Consider the following 22,322-nt stretch of genomic DNA (forward strand, 5'->3'; position numbering starts at 1 on the left):
TCACAGTTACTCTAACATGATCACACTGCACACCTCACAGTTACTCTAATATGATCACACTGCACACCTCACAGTTACTCTAACATGATCACACTGCACACCTCACAGTTACTCTAACATGATCACACTGCACACCTCACAGTTACTCTAATATGATCACACTGCACACCTCACAGTTACTCTAACATGATCACACTGCACACCTCACAGTTACTCTAACGTGATCACAGTGCACACCTCACAGTTACTCTAATATGATCACACTGCACACCTCACAGTTACTTTAACGTGATCACACTGCACACCTCACAGTTACTTTAACGTGATCACACTGCACACCTCACAGTTACTTTAACGTGATCACACTGCACACCTCACAGTTACTCTAACGTGATCACAGTGCACACCTCACAGTTACTCTAACATGATCACAGTGCACACCTCACAGTTACTCTAACGTGATCACAGTGCACACCTCACAGTTACTCTAATATGATCACACTGCACACCTCACAGTTACTCTAACATGATCACAGTGCACACCTCACAGTTACTTTAACGTGATCACACTGCACACCTCACAGTTACTCTAACGTGATCACACTGCACACCTCACAGTTACTTTAACGTGATCACAGTGCACACCTCACAGTTACTCTAACATGATCACAGTGCACACCTCACAGTTACTCTAACGTGATCACAGTGCACACCTCACAGTTACTCTAATATGATCACACTGCACACCTCACAGTTACTTTAACGTGATCACACTGCACACCTCACAGTTACTCTAACGTGATCACACTGCACATCTCACAGTTACTCTAACATGATCACACTGCACACCTCACAGTTACTCTAACATGATCACACTGCACACCTCACAGTTACTCTAACATGATCACACTGCACACCTCACAGTTACTCTAATATGATCACACTGCACACCTCACAGTTACTCTAACATGATCACACTGCACACCTCACAGTTACTCTAATATGATCACGCTGCACACCTCACAGTTACTCTAACGTGATCACACTGCACACCTCACAGTTACTCTAATATGATCACACTGCACACCTCACAGTTACTCTAACGTGATCACAGTGCACACCTCACAGTTACTTTAACGTGATCACAGTGCACACCTCACAGTTACTTTAACATGATCACAGTGCACACCTCACAGTTACTTTAACATGATCACACTGCACACCTCACAGTTACTCTAACATGATCACAGTGCACACCTCACAGTTACTTTAACATGATCACAGTGCACACCTCACAGTTACTCTAACGTGATCACACTGCACACCTCACAGTTACTCTAACATGATCACACTGCACACCTCACAGTTACTCTAACGTGATCACAGTGCACACACTGCACACCTCACAGTTACTCTAACGTGATCACAGTGAACACACTGCACACCTCGCAGTTACTCTAACGTGATCGCAGTGTACACCTCGTAGTTACTCTAACGTGATCGCAGTGCACACCTGACAGTTAGTCATCTACAAAATTAGCACTAACTGTCAGCATACAAGCCATACAAGCCAATTAGATGGCTGCTGGAGTTCCAACGATGATGGCACAACAATGGCCCCATATGAGTCAAACGACCTGTCCTAGCCTGATGGTGCCGTGCCGTGCCGTGCTGTGCCGTGCCGTGCCGTGCCGGCCAAAGGGACAGCTTGGCTATTTGGCTTGCCTCACACAATGGCAGTAGACGCGCATTGCTGTAAGCACTGTACACAACTGATAAAGGCTGTTGAACAAAAAAAGACACACAGACAAAGACAGGAAGGCAAACAGACAGTACCTCTGTGAGCCAGTTTCTGTAGGAGGATCCTGAGGCGTTGCAGCGCAGAGGGAGAAACATCGTATGTGTACAGGTCAACTCCAGCCAACTCCTGGCACCTTCCGAACACGCTGTCTACAAAATAAGACACACAGAACAACATTAGCATCATTATCTGGGATGAAAGACTGCATATTCATGAGGGATGTGTGGGTGAAAGACTGCATGTTCATGAGGGATGTGTGGGTGAAAGACTGCATGTTCATGAGGGATGTGTGGGATGAAAGACTGCATGTTCATGAGGGATGTGTGGGTGAAAGACTGCATGTTCATGAGGGATGTGTGGGATGAAAGACTGCATGTTCATGAGGGATGTGTGGGTGAAAGACTGCATGTTCATGAGGGATGTGTGGGTGAAAGACTGCATGTTCATGAGGGATGTGTGGGTGAAAGACTGCATGTTCATGAGGGATGTGTGGATGAAAGACTGCATGTTCATGAGGGATGTGTGGATGAAAGACTGCATGTTCATGAGGGATGTGTGGGTGAAAGACTGCATGTTCATGAGGGATGTGTGGATGAAAGACTACATGTTCATGAGGGATGTGTGGGATGAAAGACTGCATGTTCATGAGGGATGTGTGGGTGAAAGACTGCATGTTCATGAGGGATGTGTGGATGAAAGACTACATGTTCATGAGGGATGTGTGGGATGAAAGACTGCATGTTCATGAGGGATGTGTGGGTGAAAGACTGCATGTTCATGAGGGATGTGTGGGTGAAAGACTGCATGTTCATGAGGGATGTGTGGGTGAAAGACTGCATGTTCATTAGGGATGTGTGGATGAAAGACTACATGTTCATGAGGGATGTGTGGATGAAAGACTGCATGTTCATGAGGGATGTGTGGGTGAAAGATTGCATGTTCATGAGGGATGTGTGGGTGATTGACTGCATGTTCATGAGGGATGTGTGGGTGAAAGACTGCATGTTCATGAGGGATGTGTGGATGAAAGACTGCATGTTCATGAGGGATGTGTGGGTGAAAGACTGCATGTTCATGAGGGATGTGTGGATGAAAGACTGCATGTTCATGAGGGATGTGTGGGTGAAAGACTACATGTTCATGAGGGATGTGTGGGTGAAAGACTGCATGTTCATGAGGGATGTGTGGGTGAAAGACTGCATGTTCATGAGGGATGTGTGGGTGATTGACTGCATGTTCATGAGGGATGTGTGGGATGAAAGACTACATGTTCATGAGGGATGTGTGGGTGAAAGACTGCATGTTCATGAGGGATGTGTGGATGAAAGACTGCATGTTCATGAGGGATGTGTGGATGAAAGACTGCATGTTCATGAGGGATGTGTGGGTGAAAGACTGCATGTTCATGAGGGATGTGTGGATGAAAGACTGCATGTTCATGAGGGATGTGTGGGTGAAAGACTACATGTTCATGAGGGATGTGTGGGATGAAAGACTGCATGTTCATGAGGGATGTGTGGATGAAAGACTGCATGTTCATGAGGGATGTGTGGATGAAAGACTGCATGTTCATGAGGGATGTGTGGGTGAAAGACTACATGTTCATGAGGGATGTGTGGGTGAAACACTACATGTTCATGAGGGATGTGTGGATGATAAAGACTACATGTTCATGAGGGATGTGTGGATGAAAGACTGCATGTTCATGAGGGATGTGTGGATGATAAAGACTGCATGTTCATGAGGGATGTGTGGGATGAAAGACTGCATGTTCATGAGGGATGTGTGGATGATAAAGACTGCATGTTCATGAGGGATGTGTGGATGATAAAGACTGCATGTCCATGAGGGATGTGTGGATGAAAGACTACATGTTCATGAGGGATGTGTGGATGATAAAGACTGCATGTTCATGAGGGATGTGTGGATGAAAGACTACATGTTCATGAGGGATGTGTGGGTGATTGCCGGTGGTGTCGAACAGTGGTTCACAACGTGGGGTCCAAGGACCCCCAGGGGTCCTTGAGGGGGTTCCAGGCGGTCCCCAGCAAATTGATGACTTGTTAAACTTCAGCATTATTTAATTTAAAAGAAGTTAACACAATTAGAGAATGTAGAAGAATGACTGTTTTGATCATAGTTGGACTGTCATCTCTACTGTACAGGTAGTCATGAGATCCTGAACAAAATCATAACCAACAGTAAGTTGAAGTATTCTCAGTTTTGGGTCTGAGAAACATTTCATCAAATGTGGGTCTGTGCCCACAATGTGTACTAAATTAGGGGTCTTTGATATGAAAAGGGTTAGGGTTAGGGTGAGGTTAGGGTAAGGTTAGGGTTAGGGTGAGGTTAGGGTAAGGTTAGGGTTAGGGTGAGGTTAGGGTAAGGTTAGGGTTAGGGTGAGGTTAGGGTAAGGTTAGGGTTAGGGTGAGGTTAGGGTAAGGTTAGGGTAAGGTTAGTGTGAGGTTAGGGTAAGGTTAAGGTGAGGTTAGGGTAAGGTTAGGGTAAGGTTAGTGTGAGGTTAGGGTAAGGTTAGGGTGAGGTTAGGGTAAGGTTAGGGTTAGGGTGAGGTTAGGGTAAGCTTAGGGTAAGGTTATGGTGAGGTTAGGGTAAGGTTATGGTAAGGTTAGGGTTAGGGTGAGGTCAGGGTAAGCTTAGGGGTGAGGTTAGGGTAAGGTTAGGGTGAGGTTAGGGTAAGGTTAGGGTAAGGTTAGTGTGAGGTTAGGGTAAGCTTAGGGTACGGTTATGGTGAGGTTAGGGTAAGGTTATGGTAAGGTTAGGGTTATGGTGAGGTTAGGGTAAGCTTAGGGTGAGGTTAGGGTAAGGTTATGGTGAGGTTAGGGTAAGGTTATGGTAAGGTTAGGGTTAGGGTGAGGTTAGGGTAAGCTTAGGGTGAGGTTAGGGTAAGGTTATGGTGAGGTTAGGGTAAGGTTATGGTAAGGTTAGGGTTAGGGTGAGGTTAGGGTAAGCTTAGGGTGAGGTTAGGGTAAGGTTATGGTGAGGTTAGGGTAAGGTTAGGGTGAGGTTAGGGTTAGGGTGAGGTTAGGGTAAGGTTATGGTAAGGTTAGGGTTAGGGTGAGGTTAGGGTAAGCTTAGGGTAAGGTTATGGTGAGGTTAGGGTAAGGTTATGGTAAGGTTAGGGTTAGGGTGAGGTTAGGGTAAGCTTAGGGTGAGGTTAGGGTGAGGTTATGGTGAGGTTAGGGTAAGGTTAGGGTGAGGTTAGGGTTAGGGTGAGGTTAGGGTAAGGTTAGGGTAAGGTTAGGGTTAGGGTGAGGTTAGGGTAAGCTTAGGGTAAGGTTATGGTGAGGTTAGGGTAAGGTTATGGTAAGGTTAGGGTTAGGGTCAGGTTAGGGTAAGGTTATGGTAAGGTTAGGGTTATGGTGAGGTTAGGGTAAGGTTATGGTAAGGTTAGGGTTAGGGTGAGGTTAGGGTAAGGTTATGGTAAGGTTATGGTAAGGTTAGGGTTAGGGTGAGGTTAGGGTAAGGTTATGGTGAGGTTAGGGTTAGGGTGAGGTTAGGGTAAGGTTATGGTAAGGTTATGGTGAGGTTAGGGTTATGGTGAGGTTAGGGTAAGGTTATGGTAAGGTTAGGGTTAGGGTGAGGTTAGGGTAAGCTTAGGGTAAGGTTATGGTGAGGTTAGGGTAAGGTTATGGTAAGGTTAGGGTTAGGGTCAGGTTAGGGTAAGGTTAACGTTAGAGAATCACTGGTGTAGAAAACAGATTGAACACATTTTACTGCACAAGGATTGTGGCTCTGATGGAGGTGGCTGAAATGCTGTAATAATGGCGTGCGGCACCTGCAGTGTCTGTGTGCTTTTGCCTTCCTGCTTTTGGGGAGCTAATAGCTGACATCTTTCCTCTGACAGCACTGCGATAAGCAGCCGTTCATGGCAGGAAGGACTTTATCAGGGACCCCGGTAATCTCCCTATCAGCAGGCCTCCCGCCTCAGTCAATACGGGTTGCTAGGCAACCCACGCCACAGAGTCCCTATCGGCCCCATAACTCAATAGCTGGTCTAGACTGCTGAAGGATGCTGAGACTCAGGGGGTCAGCATGCAGTGTGGAGAGGGAATGCTCGGAATATAAATGACCCGCGTTGTCACCTTCTCTCAGCTGGGGAGGTAAATCCATGCATCTTGTTGGCTAAACTCACGGAGTGAAAGTCCACGTCAAAAATCATCTCAGGAGATGAGGCTGGGAGATTCGATTTGAGCTGTCTCCTCTGTGTGTGTGTGTGTGTGTGTGTGTGTGTGTGTGTGTGTGTGTGTGTGTGTGTGTGTGTGTGTGTGTGTAATCATGCATGATATTGTGTCTGAGCATGCCTCTGTGATTAGATGGGATCTAATGATGTGAATCAACACTTGGTCATGCACCACAGTATCCCATTAATTAGCCCCAGGATGTCTGACTTCAATGGCACGACTGATGCTCGCTGACACATTCGGCACCTCAGGACACACACACATTCATGTCCATTATATTCTGCAATTTTCTGTCTTCTCCTCTCATGCCGTTTTTATATCGACTATATAAATATAGATATGTGTGGCCTATTATGGCAAGGATATACAATCAATGAAACATCCCCAGTGAAAAGTATGCAATCATCTATGTAATATAATATTTTGACACTGGAGCATCTTCAGTTGCATCTTTGCATTAAGAGTGAAAAAATGAAATCTTCACTTGTATTTAATCGATCTACTGTACACATCACTGGGCATCATTTTTCACCTTGGACTAAAATTAAATCTTTTTAATTACTGCGCCATGTTCGTGTGTAAAATTGAGTGGCTGATAATTACAAAGAAGATAATAATGTGATGTCAGATTAGTCTTCTAAATGAGAAAGCTCGTGTTTTCCTGACTTCCCCTACCCTGTGACCCGTTAAATGACAGCTTTATCCAAGAAAAAGCCTATGGGAGGTGGTGAATTAGTATAGACAGCAGCGTACAAAGTGGAGGAGTTATTTGGAGATCTCAGACAGATAGATCTATTGCACAACAAGCCCACCCATCTTCTCTGGGATTGTTGCTGGTGAGACGCTGGTGAGACGCTCGATACGGTGAGAAATAATAATGTCTCGTCTTTAGAAAGAGCTCATTTTAGTAGGATTTATTTTTCCCAACTAGAAGGTACCAAGCAGGGATTACGCAAGAAATGAAGGGAGGCTGGTGACATAAGAAGCGACAGGAAACTGTTAAATGTTTGATGCTCTGCATTGCTCGTTGGTTTCCATGGTAACGGCCACCATTAAACATGTTATTTTCCCCTCAGTTGCCAGGGACATTCCCGGTAGCTACCAGACAGACAGGCAGGCAAACAGACAGACAGACAGAGAGACAGGCAGACAGACAAACAGAGAGACAGGCAGACAGACAGACAGGCAGACAGACAGCCGGACAAAGAGACAGACAGACAGACAGACAAACAGGCAGACAGACACGTACGCATACACAGTTACACAGTCTTTTAGTGCATTAGAAATACAATGTCACAACAAAGGAATCCTTGGTTGATAAACATGACAAATGATTGATTTTCGAGGTGTGAGAGCTCCACTTCTAGAGACGTTGAGCCATCCAGAGCCATATGCATGATAAATCAGAAAGCATTGCTCTGTCACTTTACAGTGTGTATTCACAATACTGACATTATTAAGACAACAACAATGGTGCACCTTAGTTGATAGGTTGCAGAACACAGATTTCTTTTCTCCTGTATTTGACATCTGAAAGCGGCGTTTTAATTTCAGGCTTGGACGAGCACAGCATGTATCTGCTAGGTGCTAGGTCCAAGAAGAGTTGTTGTCTCAAAGCAACACAAAGAAATGCAGTGAAATTTAATGTCATAGGATTATATTTTAGAATATGTCACCAGATAAAATATAGCATTTTTGCAAGACAGCTATAACATTAATGTCAAACATTCAGAGCCATTTAGGAAGGAAGCCGAGTCTGTCGTGAACAACAAAACACTCTGATTTTCTGATGATACTCTGTCAAGGTTAAGGAAATATCATTTGTGCCGCCTTGCAAGATGAGAGCAGTGCTGTCAATGTGATGAGCCAAAAAGCAAATGCAATGCAAATTAACCTTGATCAATGGAATCCATAGTGCATAAAACAGGCCACCAAATCCATCCATCAATCTTTGTGTATGTACTGTATAGTATTAAAAATGTAAGTACAGCAGTGATTTTTTTTTTTTTACTATCGAACGTTGCACCTATATAAGTACCATTTTGATGGGAATAAAGAAATAGATTTTCTTTTAGCCAAAAAGGGTAAAGAGCTCTGAATCCAGACTGTCTCTCTCCCCACTGTGACAGACAGTGTGAAATCCGGCTGCTGCTCAAGCTATTTAAAGTGTGAAAAGCAAATGCGTTGGGATAACATGAACAAGCACTAAAGCTGACAGCCAGCAAAGCCTTTCTAAAGGACTGTATGTCAGAAGCAGAGGAGAATGGACCCAGGAGACAAATTAAGTTGTATTGGAAGTGAACAGATGTATCAACCGCACAACTAATGTGTCATGAAAATGAATAGGCCAAATCAATGTGCTGAGATCAGACTGCTAACACGGAAGATAATCGAAATAAAAGCTAATGTGTGATCATCAGGATATGATTAGTCTTAGAAAGATACATCAGACACTCAGCACTACTTGAAAACATATCGCTCATCGAATTGGTTTGTGGAATACAAATCAGCTCTATAGCTGAAGCTGAAACGCTATTGTTTTTGTGTTGGGTTATTATTATTGTTGTTGCCTTCTACCACGACGGAAAAATTTCCGTGATTGTTGCCTGTCATCTAAAGTGTTGTAACTTCATGACCGATTATTGAAATTTTAGGAACATCATGTCTACTGAATTTTTTGCGATTCAACCAAGAGGGGGCGCCACAAACACCAAATATGGGTGTGGCCTAACACGAAACTCCACACCCGTTTGTTCAATGATAGTAAAACCTGGCAGATATAAAGCGATAATTTGGACCATATCCTCAGAACCTCTGACACTTGTTTGGGGATGTCAGAACCGTCCAGAAAAGGCTTGAACGTCTTTTAATTGCGGCTTGTGGCTATATTTCTTACTGTGTTTCTTTATTCAGCACTTTATTCTAGGACTATAGAATGACTAGTGTTTACTTTTAGAGTTGGCAATGTAGTTTAAGCTTATTCTACAATTGTATGTTTTTTCAATAATGTAAATGCATCAAATATAAAATAGGATAGGCAGGACAATATTGGCCCAAACTGCAGCAAGTTGACTAGGAATCAATAAAACACTGTTGGTAATGTGTTTAATAGGAGCCAACTGCGGTCCTGAGGGGCACATGCAGCACTTAACCAAGGCACTTTAGCTGATCATATAAAAGCAGTAAGCCACAGACACTAGAGAGCTACATCAGATTAAAACACATTTCCACTCTCGTGATAATCTCATTTCCTTTTAGAAGAACACATTTTTGTTCCTCTGTAAAAGAACCCCCCTCCTGAAGATCCCAATAAAGATCTGAAGAGTTTGGTTTAAAAAAAGGAAATGTGGCAGTACAAAATACTCCAATTGAATGATGTACTCGCCCCCTAAATTGAAATATAGCCGTTTTAAATCTTGTATTTATACTCAATACCTCTAATAAATGGGAACGCAATGCAAAAACATCCATCTTAACAAGTCATTCAAATCTTATTGTTCTTAAACCAAGATTTAAAAAAGAATCTGCCAGTGAAGTGAGATAACTTCTTTCAGGACTGTCAACATCACAGCATTACTATCAATATCACAGCATTACTATCAAGAAAAGGACACTTGATTCCACAACATCCCTGATTTTTTTTAAATTTCCATTGGAAATCAGGGAAATTATCCAACACCATTGGCAGAATTCTTAACTTATTTTTTTTTAATTCCGATTTTCGGACTCAATAATTGACTAAATTACTTTTCCCCGCAGTGCGATAAATGACATTGAGCCGTGTAAAAGTGGTCGTGGTGAATTTTACATCAGGGCTCCCCTCTCCTCCCCTCAGCCACCTTGCATGGCAACAGTCCTGTTGGCCCGGCCCAGAATAAACCAGGTGACTCCTTCAGGGACCGCGGGAAGAGTTGAAGTGGCAGACCTAGTTACTCCCACTCATCCTCTGTCTGAGCGGTGCCTGCTGCTCGTCAGGAGTCAAATGGGGAGTGGCGGGGTGTCGACGAAGAACGAAACACCTCTTTACGTACGTCAAAAAGGGATCACCTCAAGCCAACATTAGCTTCTTCTTGCCTTTGGGCTGATATTTCTGTGACAGAGTGAGATTTCCATGTGAGAGGAGTGTGGATCTTGCTCACAGTATTCTCTTTCCTCTATAGACTCCTATTCCACTGTGGGTCTCGTGAGACCAGCGCTCAGTAAGAGATAAAAGAGATGGTGAGGAGATGAAAAGAGGAGAGAAATGTGACGAGAAAACACGTATAATCTTGAAAGGGATCACCATCGCCAAAACATCTCTGTCACAGATTATCTATGCTTAATAGCTTATTGTAGCTTCATGTGAAGCCCCCGCCCAAACCCTCCACTCTCTGCCACTGGGTCTTCTTCCTTCGAGGTGTCAGCAATTTCCCTCTATTAGCCTGCACACAGCTCCCTTCTGTACCAAAGCAGTCTGTGTAATTAAAGTCAGTTTCTCATTGGACTTCTCTGCTGTAGCCCCGTCTCTTGCCCAGTTTCCTCCTACAAAAACTGGGTTAATATGGAAATGAGGCTGCAGATCTCCTAACATGCAGCTCTAACATGCTGCAAATGCAAAGGCTTACTGCATGAGAATTAAAAGATTGAAATAGATATTTTTAGTGTGTGTGTGTGTGTGTGTGTGTGGGGGGGAGAGTTGCCAGTCCAGGAGTTAGAAGAGTAAACAAAGCGGCTCCTTTATTGGCTGGCTTCAGCTCATTTGTGAAATTGATTTCATAATGAGGCTGTGAAAAGTCAATGAGGTGAGCAAACAAAACAAACAAAGCAACCTTTAAGCGCAGGCCTTTCATCGTTAAGTTTCAAGGGCGAGGATAAAAACTCACGGAGGCGCACGGCTGGACGATAATTCGATATTATCGTTTATCATCTTTCTGTGGAATCATATCGTGATGATATGAAGATATTTTAATATCATGACACACATTACATTTCTGCTGTCTAAAGTGATGATGACAAGCACATTTTACTTGAAAACTCGATACCTGACCAAATGAGGTATGGTAGGAATAATATTTGAAAATTTCAGTTTTGTTTGACATTACAACATTACCATTCGGGTTCAAGGAGATGAGCATTCATTTCATTATTTAAAATGATTTTGCATACATGAACCATATTGTGATATATATATTGATATCAAGAAAAATCCTTATGATTAACATGATATTGATGTCAACCATATTGTCCAGCCCTATCCTTGGCATGTATGAGAACAACACCAAGTCCGGTAGCGCTGCTTCAGCATCGACACCTTCTCCTATGGGGGAATATATTAACCTTTCACGATGGCTCCGCTTTGGAGATGATCCTGGATATTGACGTTCTATCAGTCTTCTTCAAAGGTAAAGCCTGCTGCGTGATTCTGCTGAAGGCCACACCATGAAAAAGCCTCCACATTTTCCCCTCGCTCATAAGGCGACCCGTTGTCCTGGCAACCGCTGACAGAGACACGTACGTGCTTCTCCCGTGACATGTTGTTTCATACATGAGGTGGTCGGGGGAAACTTGGCCATAGTGGACAGAGGGAGGTAAGAGCCAAAACAACCTCTGGGGATCAATCAGAAGCCTTGCAGTTAATTAGGGGAACAAGGCAACTGCTCTATAGGAAACCTTGTATCTCCAAATTCAGCCATTTTCTCTCTTTTTTTTAAATAAATGGATTTGGTGAGTACCCAAAAATAACCTGTGAAAGTTTCAGGTACTTTGGAGCAGCAAAATATGTTATATTCATGGTTATTAATGTTAATATTACAATTACACTATGCTGAAATGTTTTTTCTTCCTTTCCTATTTTTTTTAGATACAAGGTTTCCGCCCGACAGCGACGATATTTGTATTGTGCTGTTTCTAGCTCCCAGATGTTTCTGTGTTTTTCTCATACTTGACTCGTACGTTTAAACCGAGCTACAACAGATGCTATGAGCAAGCCCTCCAGTCCCCATCTCTCCGTCTATCAATCCCAGAGAGATTAAAAATAGCTGCTTTAGAAGTGTTTTGGGTCGATGGTGGTTGATACCGCTGGGATGCTGTACTATATAATGAGGTGTGGTGGGTGTACTGAGGCAGATCTAAAACTGACTTACCATTGATGCAGAACTCATACGCTGTGCAGAGCTCGTCCTCAAACAGGCAACCTGGAGGTGAGAGGAGGTGAAACAGAAACAGGGAGGGAGAGATAGTTAAAACCTGGAGGTGAGAGGAGGTGAAACAGAAACAGGGAGGGAGAGATAGTTCAAACCTGGAGGTGAGAGGAGGTGAAACAGAAACAGGGAGGGAGAGATAGTTCAAACACAACCTGGAGGTGAGAGGAGGTGAAACAGAAACAGGGAGGGAGAGATAGTTCAAACACAACCTGGAGGTGAGAGGAGGTGAAACAGAAACAGGGAGGGAGAGATAGTTCAAACGCAACACGTGTCACAATTGTAAACACGATGGGGTAGACATTTTTTTAAACAAGGACCTGAAGATTGACCTGATAATCTTTTTTTTTTCGGTTATTGGATCACATAAATCAATGTCAACTTACTGTACAATGGGAGAATAGGGGATTGCTAAATCAGTGTAGGAGGTACGCTTCAACACAGTGAATGACAAATGGCAGTGATGGAAATGCCAAATGACTTTATATAAGATTATATATATATATATACAGTATATATATATATATATATATATATATATATATATATATATATATATATATATTGTTGGAGAAAATATAAGTTCCATGACATTTCCTATTCAATAAGCTAACAGTTGCCTAATAATTGCATACGCATAATTATGCTATGAGTTACCATGACATGACATCTCACACATAGTATAGGACTTCTCCTTTTGCTGAGACCTTGGTCAGTGCGTCGTGCTCCATAACAACTGATAAGTCTCTGTCAGACTGAGACGCACACACATTTCCAAGAGATCATCCCATTCCTCTCCCCCCTCTTTCCTCCTCTCCCTGAGTAGAAGTAATCAATGTCAACTGTCAATAGCCGCTGAATATTTGGACTCTGTATAACGTATCAGAATGTGTACATTGAGATTCAGTCCTCTGACAATACATATTGACAGAGAATGTATGGGTTATTAAATATACTTCTATAAGACATCTTTCTGGCTCCTGGTTTCGATTCATTTGGTTTATATATATTAGCGGATGAAGAGTGGAAATTCCATTCTCTAACATATATATATATATATATATATATATATATATATATATATATATATATATATATATATATATATATATATATATATATATATATATATATATATATATATACACACAGTATATATATATGTGTGTGTGTGTGTGTGTGTGTGTGTGTGTCTGTTTGTCTGTGTGCGTCTGTGTGTATAGAATAGAATAGAATAGAATAGAATATACCAGTACACATACAGACTAGTATGTTGATCAGATGACAAATAGTCAACCAATAGAATTGCAGAACAAAAGTAGCACGATATCACTATTCCCAATAAGTCACCACTGAACAAAACTATACTGCATGAGCACTTGCTGCAGGCATCGCTGCTAATGGCAGAGCTATCAATCATCAATTAGTGTGGCTTCTCCTATGCTGTCTCTGCCACTAATGCCCCAACTCCATGGGCAATGTTTCCATATATGAATATTGTATGAATATTAATGAACTTTAAAGGCCTGGACTGGGGCTGGGTGTTCCAGACTGATAAATGAACAGATGGCAGGAGCATTATGGGGAGCTGTTCCCTGTGTTCATATTTCACACGTGGGAGTTGCGGTGCGCAGGGAGCCAATTGTTCTGCTCGGCGATCTGCACAGGTTGATCCTCCACATCCACCCATCTTCAGAAAGAGTTTAGGGGCTTGAAAGACCTGTTTGTTGGGGCTTTTGGGTCGTGTAGAAGTAAAAGCACTCGCCTACCACCACCGACACCTGGGTTCAATTCCCAGCAGCAGTACTGTACTTCTGGCTTGATCAGACGTTCATATACAGACACAATTGGCTGTGTCTGCGGGTGGGAAGCCAGTGGGATATGAGTCCTGGACCTCTGGTCGGGCCTATTTGGGGGGAGGGGAACTGCGGGGAATAGTGCGATCCTTCCACGCACTACGTCCTGCTGGTGAGACTCCTCACTGTCAGGTGAAAAGAAGTGGCTGGCGACTGCACGTGTATCGGAGGAAGCATGTGCTGGTCTACGACCTTTCCCCAGATTGGCAGAGGGGGTGGAGCAACGACCGGGACACTAGGGGAAATTGGCCAAGTACAATTGGGGAGAAAATGGGAAGGGGGAAGGAGATGAAAAAACTTGATAAAAAAGAGAAAGAAATACATGTTTGTTTGATTAAGAGGTGGATGTTGGTCAAACTTTGTGACAAAACGCTTAGAAAATGGATTACGATAAAGCTCCTCTTGAAATGTGATGTTCCACCTTGGAGACAGAATGCACTGACACGTTCAGAGGTCAAAATGAGATGAGCCAATCATGCAGTCTATCAGAAAGCAATGAGCCACTTACACCATATTGTTTGGCTTTGTTCAGTAAGCTCAGAGAAGGTCCTCTGAAATTGCACTTCCACAGGCTCGCAAACAAACCGGGGCGAGCATGACGTCAGCAGCCAAACGATCATAGAGGCAATCCAAAAACAACTAGGTCACGCATTCAACGCTCTTCCTTCCAGTCTTTTACGTCTATTTGCCTCACTCTGCTCATCACTCTGCTCATCACTCTGCTCATCACTCTGCTCATCACTCTGCTCATCACTCTGCTCATCACTCTGCTCATCGGCACAGCTGATGGAATTGGAATTGGATGCACCCTCTCGGCCCAGTGGCCCTGATGGGCAGCAGCGAGCGCCTGGTGACTGTGAACAGGCTGCGTAGGAGGAGAGGCCGCTGTCACTAGGGGCAGCAGCGAGCAGCTCGTGACTGTGAATAGAGAACAGGCTGCGTAGGAGGAGAGGCCTCTGTCATGAGGCTTCTTAAATAATGAGAAGAGATGGGCGTGAGGAGTCTGTTAATCACTTCACACAGGAAGGAGACATAATCGGGACAGGTGCGGAGGAGAGCGGAACCTTTCAGGCATCACTTGTTCCAAGTTGGCTCCAACTTTCTCTATTTCCAGGTACGTCATTAGGGTAATTACACTGATATGATTATTACTGGCTAATTTGCGTGGAAATGTGATTATACGACACAATACACAGCCATTTTGTTTGGAAGTTGAGGGCATATTTCCCTTTGAGGGTAATGACTTCAATATGTCAGCCAAATGGTTCTTTAATGATGTAGAGTGGGGTGCATCATCATCACAGAGCTGTAAGGTCACTCAGTTCTCTGGAACAAAACACAAAGGCATGTCCTGAGCCCAGGAGAAACAAGTTAGAGACCCCAAAAGACTTTTCAGGCTGTCTTTACACTGACTCCCTTGACATAGCAGAGACCCCAAAAGACTTTTCAGGCTGTCTTTACACTGACTCCCTTGACATAGCAGAGACCCCAAAAGACTTTTCAGGCTGTCTTTACACTGACTCCCCTGACATAGCAGAGACCCCAAAAGACTTTTCAGGCTGTCTTTACACTGACTCCCCTGACATAGCAGAGACCCCAAAAGACTTTTCAGGCTGTCTTTACACTGACTCCCCTGACATAGCAGAGACCCCAAAAGACTTTTCAGGCTGTCTTTACACTGACTCCCCTGACATAGCAGAGACCACAAAATACTTTTCAGGCTGTCTTTACACTGACTCCCCTGACATAGCAGAGACCCCAAAAGACTTTTCAGGCTGTCTTTACACTGACTCCCCTGACATAGCAGAGACCACAAAAGACTTTTCAGGCTGTCTTTACACTGACTCCCCTGACATAGCAGAGACCCCAAAAGACTTTTCAGGCTGTCTTTACACTGACTCCCCTGACATAGCAGAGACCACAAAATACTTTTCAGGCTGTCTTTACACTGACTCCCCTGACATAGCAGAGACCCCAAAATACTTTTCAGGCTGTCTTTACACTGACTCCCCTGACATAGCAGAGACCCCAAAAGACTTTTCAGGCTGTCTTTACACTGACTCCCCTGACATAGCAGAGACCACAAAATACTTTTCAGGCTGTCTTTACACTGACTCCCCTGACATAGCAGAGACCCCAAAAGACTTTTCAGGCTGTCTTTACACTGACTCCCCTGACATAGCAGAGACCACAAAAGACTTTTCAGGCTGTCTTTACACTGACTCCCCTGACATAGCAGAGACCACAAAATACTTTTCAGGCTGTCTTTACACTGACTCCCCTGACATAGCAGAGACCCCAAAAGACTTTTCAGGCTGTCTTTACACTGACTCCCCTGACATAGCAGAGACCACAAAAGACTTTTCAGGCTGTCTTTACACTGACTCCCCTGACATAGCAGAGACCACAAAAGACTTTTCAGGCTGTCTTTATACTGACTCGCCTGACATAGCAGAGACCACAAAAGACTTTTCAGGCTGTCTTTACACTGACTCCCCTGACATAGCAGAGACCACAAAATACTTTTCAGGCAGTCCTTACACTGACTCCCCTGACATAGCAGAGACCCCAAAATACTTTTCAGGCTGTCTTTACACTGACTCCCCTGACATAGCAGAGACCACAAAAGACTTTTCAGGCTGTCTTTACACTGACTCCCCTGACATAGCTGAGACCACAAAATACTTTTTTAGGCAGTCTTTACACTGACTCCCCTGACATAGCGGCCTTGGGTTCCTTGAAAGGCGCTAAATAAATCCAAGCTATTATTATTATTATTATAGCCGAGACCACAAAATACTTTTCAGACAGTCTTTAAACTGACTCCCCTGATATAGCAGAGACCACAAGACTTTTAAGGCAGTCTTTACACTGACTCCCCTGACATAGCCAAGACCACAAAAGACTTTTCAGGCTGTCTTTACACTGACTCCCCTGACATAGCAGAGACCACAAAAGACTTTTCAGGCTGTCTTTACACTGACTCCCCTGACATAGCAGAGACCACAAGACTTTTAAGGCAGTCTTTACACTGACTCCCCTGACATAGACAAGACCACAAAAGACTTTTCATGCGGTCTTTACACTGACTCCCCTGATATAGCAGAGACCACAAAAGACTTTTAGGGCTGTCTTTACACTGACTCCCCTGACATAGCAGAGACCACAAAATACTTTTTAGGAGGTCCTTACACTGTCTCCCCTGACATAGCAGAGACCACAGGACTTGTTAGGAGGTCTTTACACTGACTCCCCTGACATAGCAGAGACCACAAAAGACTTTTCAGGCTGTCTTTACACTGACTCCCCTGACATAGCAGAGACCACAAAAGACTTTTCAGGCTGTCTTTACACGGACTCCCCTGACATAGCAGAGACCACAAAAGACTTTTCAGGCTGTCTTTACACTGACTCCCCTGACATAGCAGAGACCACAAAATACTTTTCAGGCTGTCTTTACACTGACTCCCCTGACATAGCAGAGACCACAAAATACTTTTCAGGCTGTCTTTACACTGACTCCCCTGACATAGCAGAGACCACAAAAGACTTTTCAGGCTGTCTTTACACTGACTCCCCTGACATAGCAGAGACCACAAAAGACTTTTCAGGCTGTCTTTACACTGACTCCCCTGACATAGCAGAGACCACAAAAGACTTTTCAGGCTGTCTTTACACTGACTCCCCTGACATAGCAGAGACCACAAAAGACTTTTCAGGCTGTCTTTACACTGACTCCCCTGACATAGCAGAGACCACAAAATACTTTTCAGGCTGTCTTTACACTGACTCCCCTGACATAGCAGAGACCACAAAAGACTTTTCAGGCTGTCTTTACACTGACTCCCCTGACATAGCAGAGACCACAAAATACTTTTCAGGCTGTCTTTACACTGACTCCCCTGACATAGCAGAGACCACAAAAGACTTTTCAGGCTGTCTTTACACTGACTCCCCTGACATAGCAGAGACCACAAAATACTTTTCAGGCTGTCTTTACACTGACTCCCCTGACATAGCAGAGACCACAAAAGACTTTTCAGGCTGTCTTTACACTGACTCCCCTGACATAGCAGAGACCACAAAAGACTTTTCAGGCTGTCTTTACACTGACTCCCCTGACATAGCAGAGACCACAAAAGACTTTTCAGGCTGTCTTTACACTGACTCCCCTGACATAGCAGAGACCACAAAATACTTTTCAGGCTATCTTTACACTGACTCCCCTGACATAGCAGAGACCACAAAAGACTTTTCAGGCTGTCTTTACACTGACTCCCCTGACATAGCAGAGACCACAAAAGACTTTTCAGGCTGTCTTTACACTGACTCCCCTGACATAGCAGAGACCACAAAAGACTTTTCAGGCTGTCTTTACACTGACTCCCCTGACATAGCAGAGACCACAAAAGACTTTTCAGGCTGTCTTTACACTGACTCCCCTGACATGTCCGTCAAACTTAAAGCAGCCATACGATCCCTCTTGACCATGCATCTCACCGCTCTGCAATTAGTGTCAGTCCATTCAACTTTACCTCCTCATCACTCCCCTGCTTAATTCATTGGGTTCTCTGGGAGGCCTTGTCAGCTCTCAATATTAATTACGACCTTCCATGTAATGAAGGATCCACCCAAGCATAGTCAGACATTGTGTGTGTGTGTGTGTGTGTGTGTGTGTGTGTGTGTGTGTGTGTGTGTGTGTGTGTGTGTGTGTGTGTGTTTTGTGTGTGTTTGCATGTGATAGGCAGGGCATAGGATTGATAACGCCACATCGCCTTTCTCCGACACCATGCCAGAGATGATTAAATTGGGTCCTTTTAATTAAAATGCAATCACAGTGGATGCTGCCGATTACCTCGGTCGAAAACGGGATTCTAGGCTTGTCCTGACTGAGGAAAGAAGCGGGAGGGGGGGGAGGTAATGTGTCCAGTCTATATCTTAATGAAGCATCCTGACAATGAATGGGCGCACTGTCTTGCATAATGCAAGCTGTACGAGCTTAACCTGACGCTGCCAGATGGTTTGTTTTCACATAACCATCTGGCTCGCTCAGGAAACCATTTCAAAGGGCAGGCACTTTCAAGAAAAACCTGGCAGGTGATTGGATGAACCATCTGTTCATCACATCTATCACAGGCTCGCTCTCACTGGCATCACACCAAAGCCCGCCCGTAGCTGCCTCATAGGATGCTGATTGGTGTGAACAACTGGTGGTTTCGGATTCAAACCAATAGACTGGAGCGTGACAAAGATGGATTTGTTGTGTGATCGTGATCTCATGATCTCGCGCAAATCCATCTGCCTCACGAGGTTACAAGCTAGTTTCACAAAAAACAATGACCTTAGTGCTTACCCACAAAAAGCATAAAAGCCACTATTGAGTGTTGTCATGTCAACACCATCATTGTTCAAGCTCACTAGGTCGTCAATAGGAAGCTGGATGATTAGTCAAATAAGAACAGCCTCAGTGGGATTCAGATCAATAGAGAGGGAATGAATGTGCATTTAGTTGCTTTTTGTGTCATGAAGAAGTGTCATTTTCTAATGTGCAAAAGCCTTTCAAACCCTGACTGCTGGTGTTTATCCAATGCCCACATGTGTACAGTGATATATACAGTATACACTTACAATATACAAAATCACAATTAAACAGAATAATCCATCAGCCTACTGCTAAATCAGATTGGTGAAGCACTGATGAAGGAAGTGTGTTAACTAACAGGTGCTCTAAATGTAGCTTCCCTTCCCAAAATAGTCACTGGTTGACCTAATTCACAGTGAGGCAGGAAGAATCCGGGAGGTCAATATATGGTGAGTCAGATCACATACTGATTTCTTTTTACATGATATAGATAGTACTGTATATCATATTAAAAAAAAATCTTGTATTCACAAGAATGAGTGGAAAGCAAACTGTAAATTGGCACATCCACGGCAGCCCTATAAAACATACAGAGTTTAGTCCTATCCATCCATCATCACAAATGACTCCATAAAAGGCCAGTCTATTTACGTCCAGCACACGGTGTTAGTATGCAGAACGGGGGACTTGAATCAATTAAGTCTGGTTAATGTAAGTACCTGTGACCTAGACCTCTGCCAGGCCTGTATCCTCTGCTGCCCAGCAGACACAGACACTTTCCCAAGACGCCCCCTGCCTGCCTTCTTACAGATAGGTGCCACTGTGGGCAGCCAGCACATGTACTGTATTAAGCAAGCAAGAAGCAGCACACACACACTAAACACACAATTCAGCTTCAGCTAAAACCTCAGCTACGCGCCAGCATGTCAGCTACGCGCCAGCATGTCAGCTACGTGCCAGCATGTCAGCTACGTGCCAGCATGTCAGCTACGCGCCAGCATGTCAGGGAAGCGACAGCATGTCAGCTACGTGCCAGCATGTCAGCTACGTGCCAGCATGTCAGCTACGCGCCGGCATGTCAGCTACGCGCCGGCATGTCAGCTACGCGCCGGCATGTCAGCTACGCGCCGGCATGTCAGCTACGCGCCGGCATGTCAGCTACGCGCCGGCATGTCAGGGAAGCGACAGCACGGACGTCTGCCCTCGGGGGTGCGATCACGGGAAAGAGAATGATGGGGAGAGAGCGGGGGATGAGAGGAGGAGGATGTTTACAGGGAAAAGCTCGTCTCGGGGCAGAAAAGTAATTATATCAGAATGATTGAGCATGTCTCATTAGATAAAATAATATAACCATATTAATCTGCCAGCTAATCTTCACCTCTGCATTATCCTGTCATTCGGTGTGTTGCATTCTAATAACGCATCCACCCACCCTCACAGCAGGTTCAGGTCTGGGGGGACTGCTTGAAATCCTCTCCAAGATTGATCTGTGATTGGCTGACCTTGCCTGTAGGGGGGAAGTAACTATTAAACCTGTCCTTAAAACGCAACAGCACCCTCCGCTGAGCAAGAATTCAGAGACCTAAGTGATTGTCCACCTGCCCTCACAGGTGGTTGGCCAGTGCCAGGATACCATCTGCGATGTCTGAGGGGCCAAGGAGGATGCTGGGAAGTTTGGCAGCGAGGAGGACAGCCACTCCCTGAGACTGCTGCAGTTTAGGACATTTCAGTCTCTGAGGCCACCAACATGTCTTTTATTATAAATACAAGCTTCTACCAAGGACTCCTCATTCCATTCTCTCTCTACCCTCTCACACCTGTACTGTCACACCTGTACTGTCACACCTGTACTGTCACACCTGTACTGTCACACCTGTACTCTCACACCTGTACTGTCACACCTGTACTGTCACACCTGTACTGTCACACCTGTCCTGTCAGCCCAGAAAGCCCATTTAGAACAGTGCAACGGCAATAAAAGAGTGCGAGTGAGTTGAAGCAAGCCGCTGGAGCAGCGAGAGGAGAAAAGAACATTACCTGGAAGCAAATTAGCATCAGCTTGACACCGTGTCCACAGATTTGAACACTTCATGTCATTTAAGCTCCCCCTCTGCTCAAATTAAAGATGTCTCAAAGCTTTTCTCAGCTCCAAAAAGGTCTGCCCTGCCCCGTGCTTCACGACACGTCAGCCACTCAGCGATCACACTTTGTTATCCTTATTCTCAATAATTCATCATTCTCCAAGTGTTCTATCCTCGGATGATAAGACCTGAGTTATAACGAGGCTGTTTTGCCTTGAAATGAAGGATTAATACTAGATTACGCAATGGCCCAATATTTCATTAAGAACATTGTGTGTGTTTTTCTGTGGAGAATCAAACTGCGAACAATTCATTTTCACACCATAAATATGTAGAACCCTGAGCTACATTAATATTGACGTTGATTTTTTTAATGTATCTTTTTACATGAAAATGCTGTTTTGTGCTCAAGACAAATTCAACGCAGCCGACAATAAATCTAAACTAAATCTAAAAACATGAATAATTACTGCAGTAAAAAACACAAAAAAAACAGCATTTGACATAAATCCTCACATCTCGCTGACTGGGGTCTACTGTAGTTCATTTTGAGGTCACTTTTATTGAAGGGGGAACCTGACATCAAACCACCTGATAACCAGAACAGTGTAACCAAACATATTTCTCACCGAGTTTCAAGAGAATTTTCCCCAGAATTCCTAGGGATGCAGGTCACGCTCAGGCACTCAGCTGTCAGCTCCAGGCGACAGCCCAGACAACGGCCATGAATTAAAGATGGCAGCATCAGTGCGGCAGCAGAGGACCCAGAAATAGGCCGGCTTGAGCTTTTCCCTGACCCGCACTGAATGATTCACATTGGGTTTTTCCCCTGATTCTGAGG

General features: G+C 44.2%; 1 protein-coding gene across 1 annotated transcript in view; it reads right to left on the minus strand.

Moving 5' to 3' along the window:
• ptprn2 (protein tyrosine phosphatase receptor type N2) overlaps positions 1 to 22,322 on the minus strand; it is a gene marked incomplete at its 5' end in the record, with an annotated part of 195,651 nt that overhangs the window by 154,178 nt on the left and 19,151 nt on the right. The window contains 2 exons of the mRNA XM_083654591.1: positions 1,837 to 1,950; positions 12,126 to 12,176. Of these exons, the coding sequence (XP_083510717.1) occupies positions 1,837 to 1,950; positions 12,126 to 12,176 (165 nt within the window). The remainder of the gene's footprint in view (positions 1 to 1,836; positions 1,951 to 12,125; positions 12,177 to 22,322) is intronic.

Source organism: Poromitra crassiceps, assembly GCF_964638095.1.
Source record: "Poromitra crassiceps genome assembly, chromosome: 2".
Classification (NCBI taxonomy): domain Eukaryota; kingdom Metazoa; phylum Chordata; class Actinopteri; order Beryciformes; family Melamphaidae; genus Poromitra; species Poromitra crassiceps.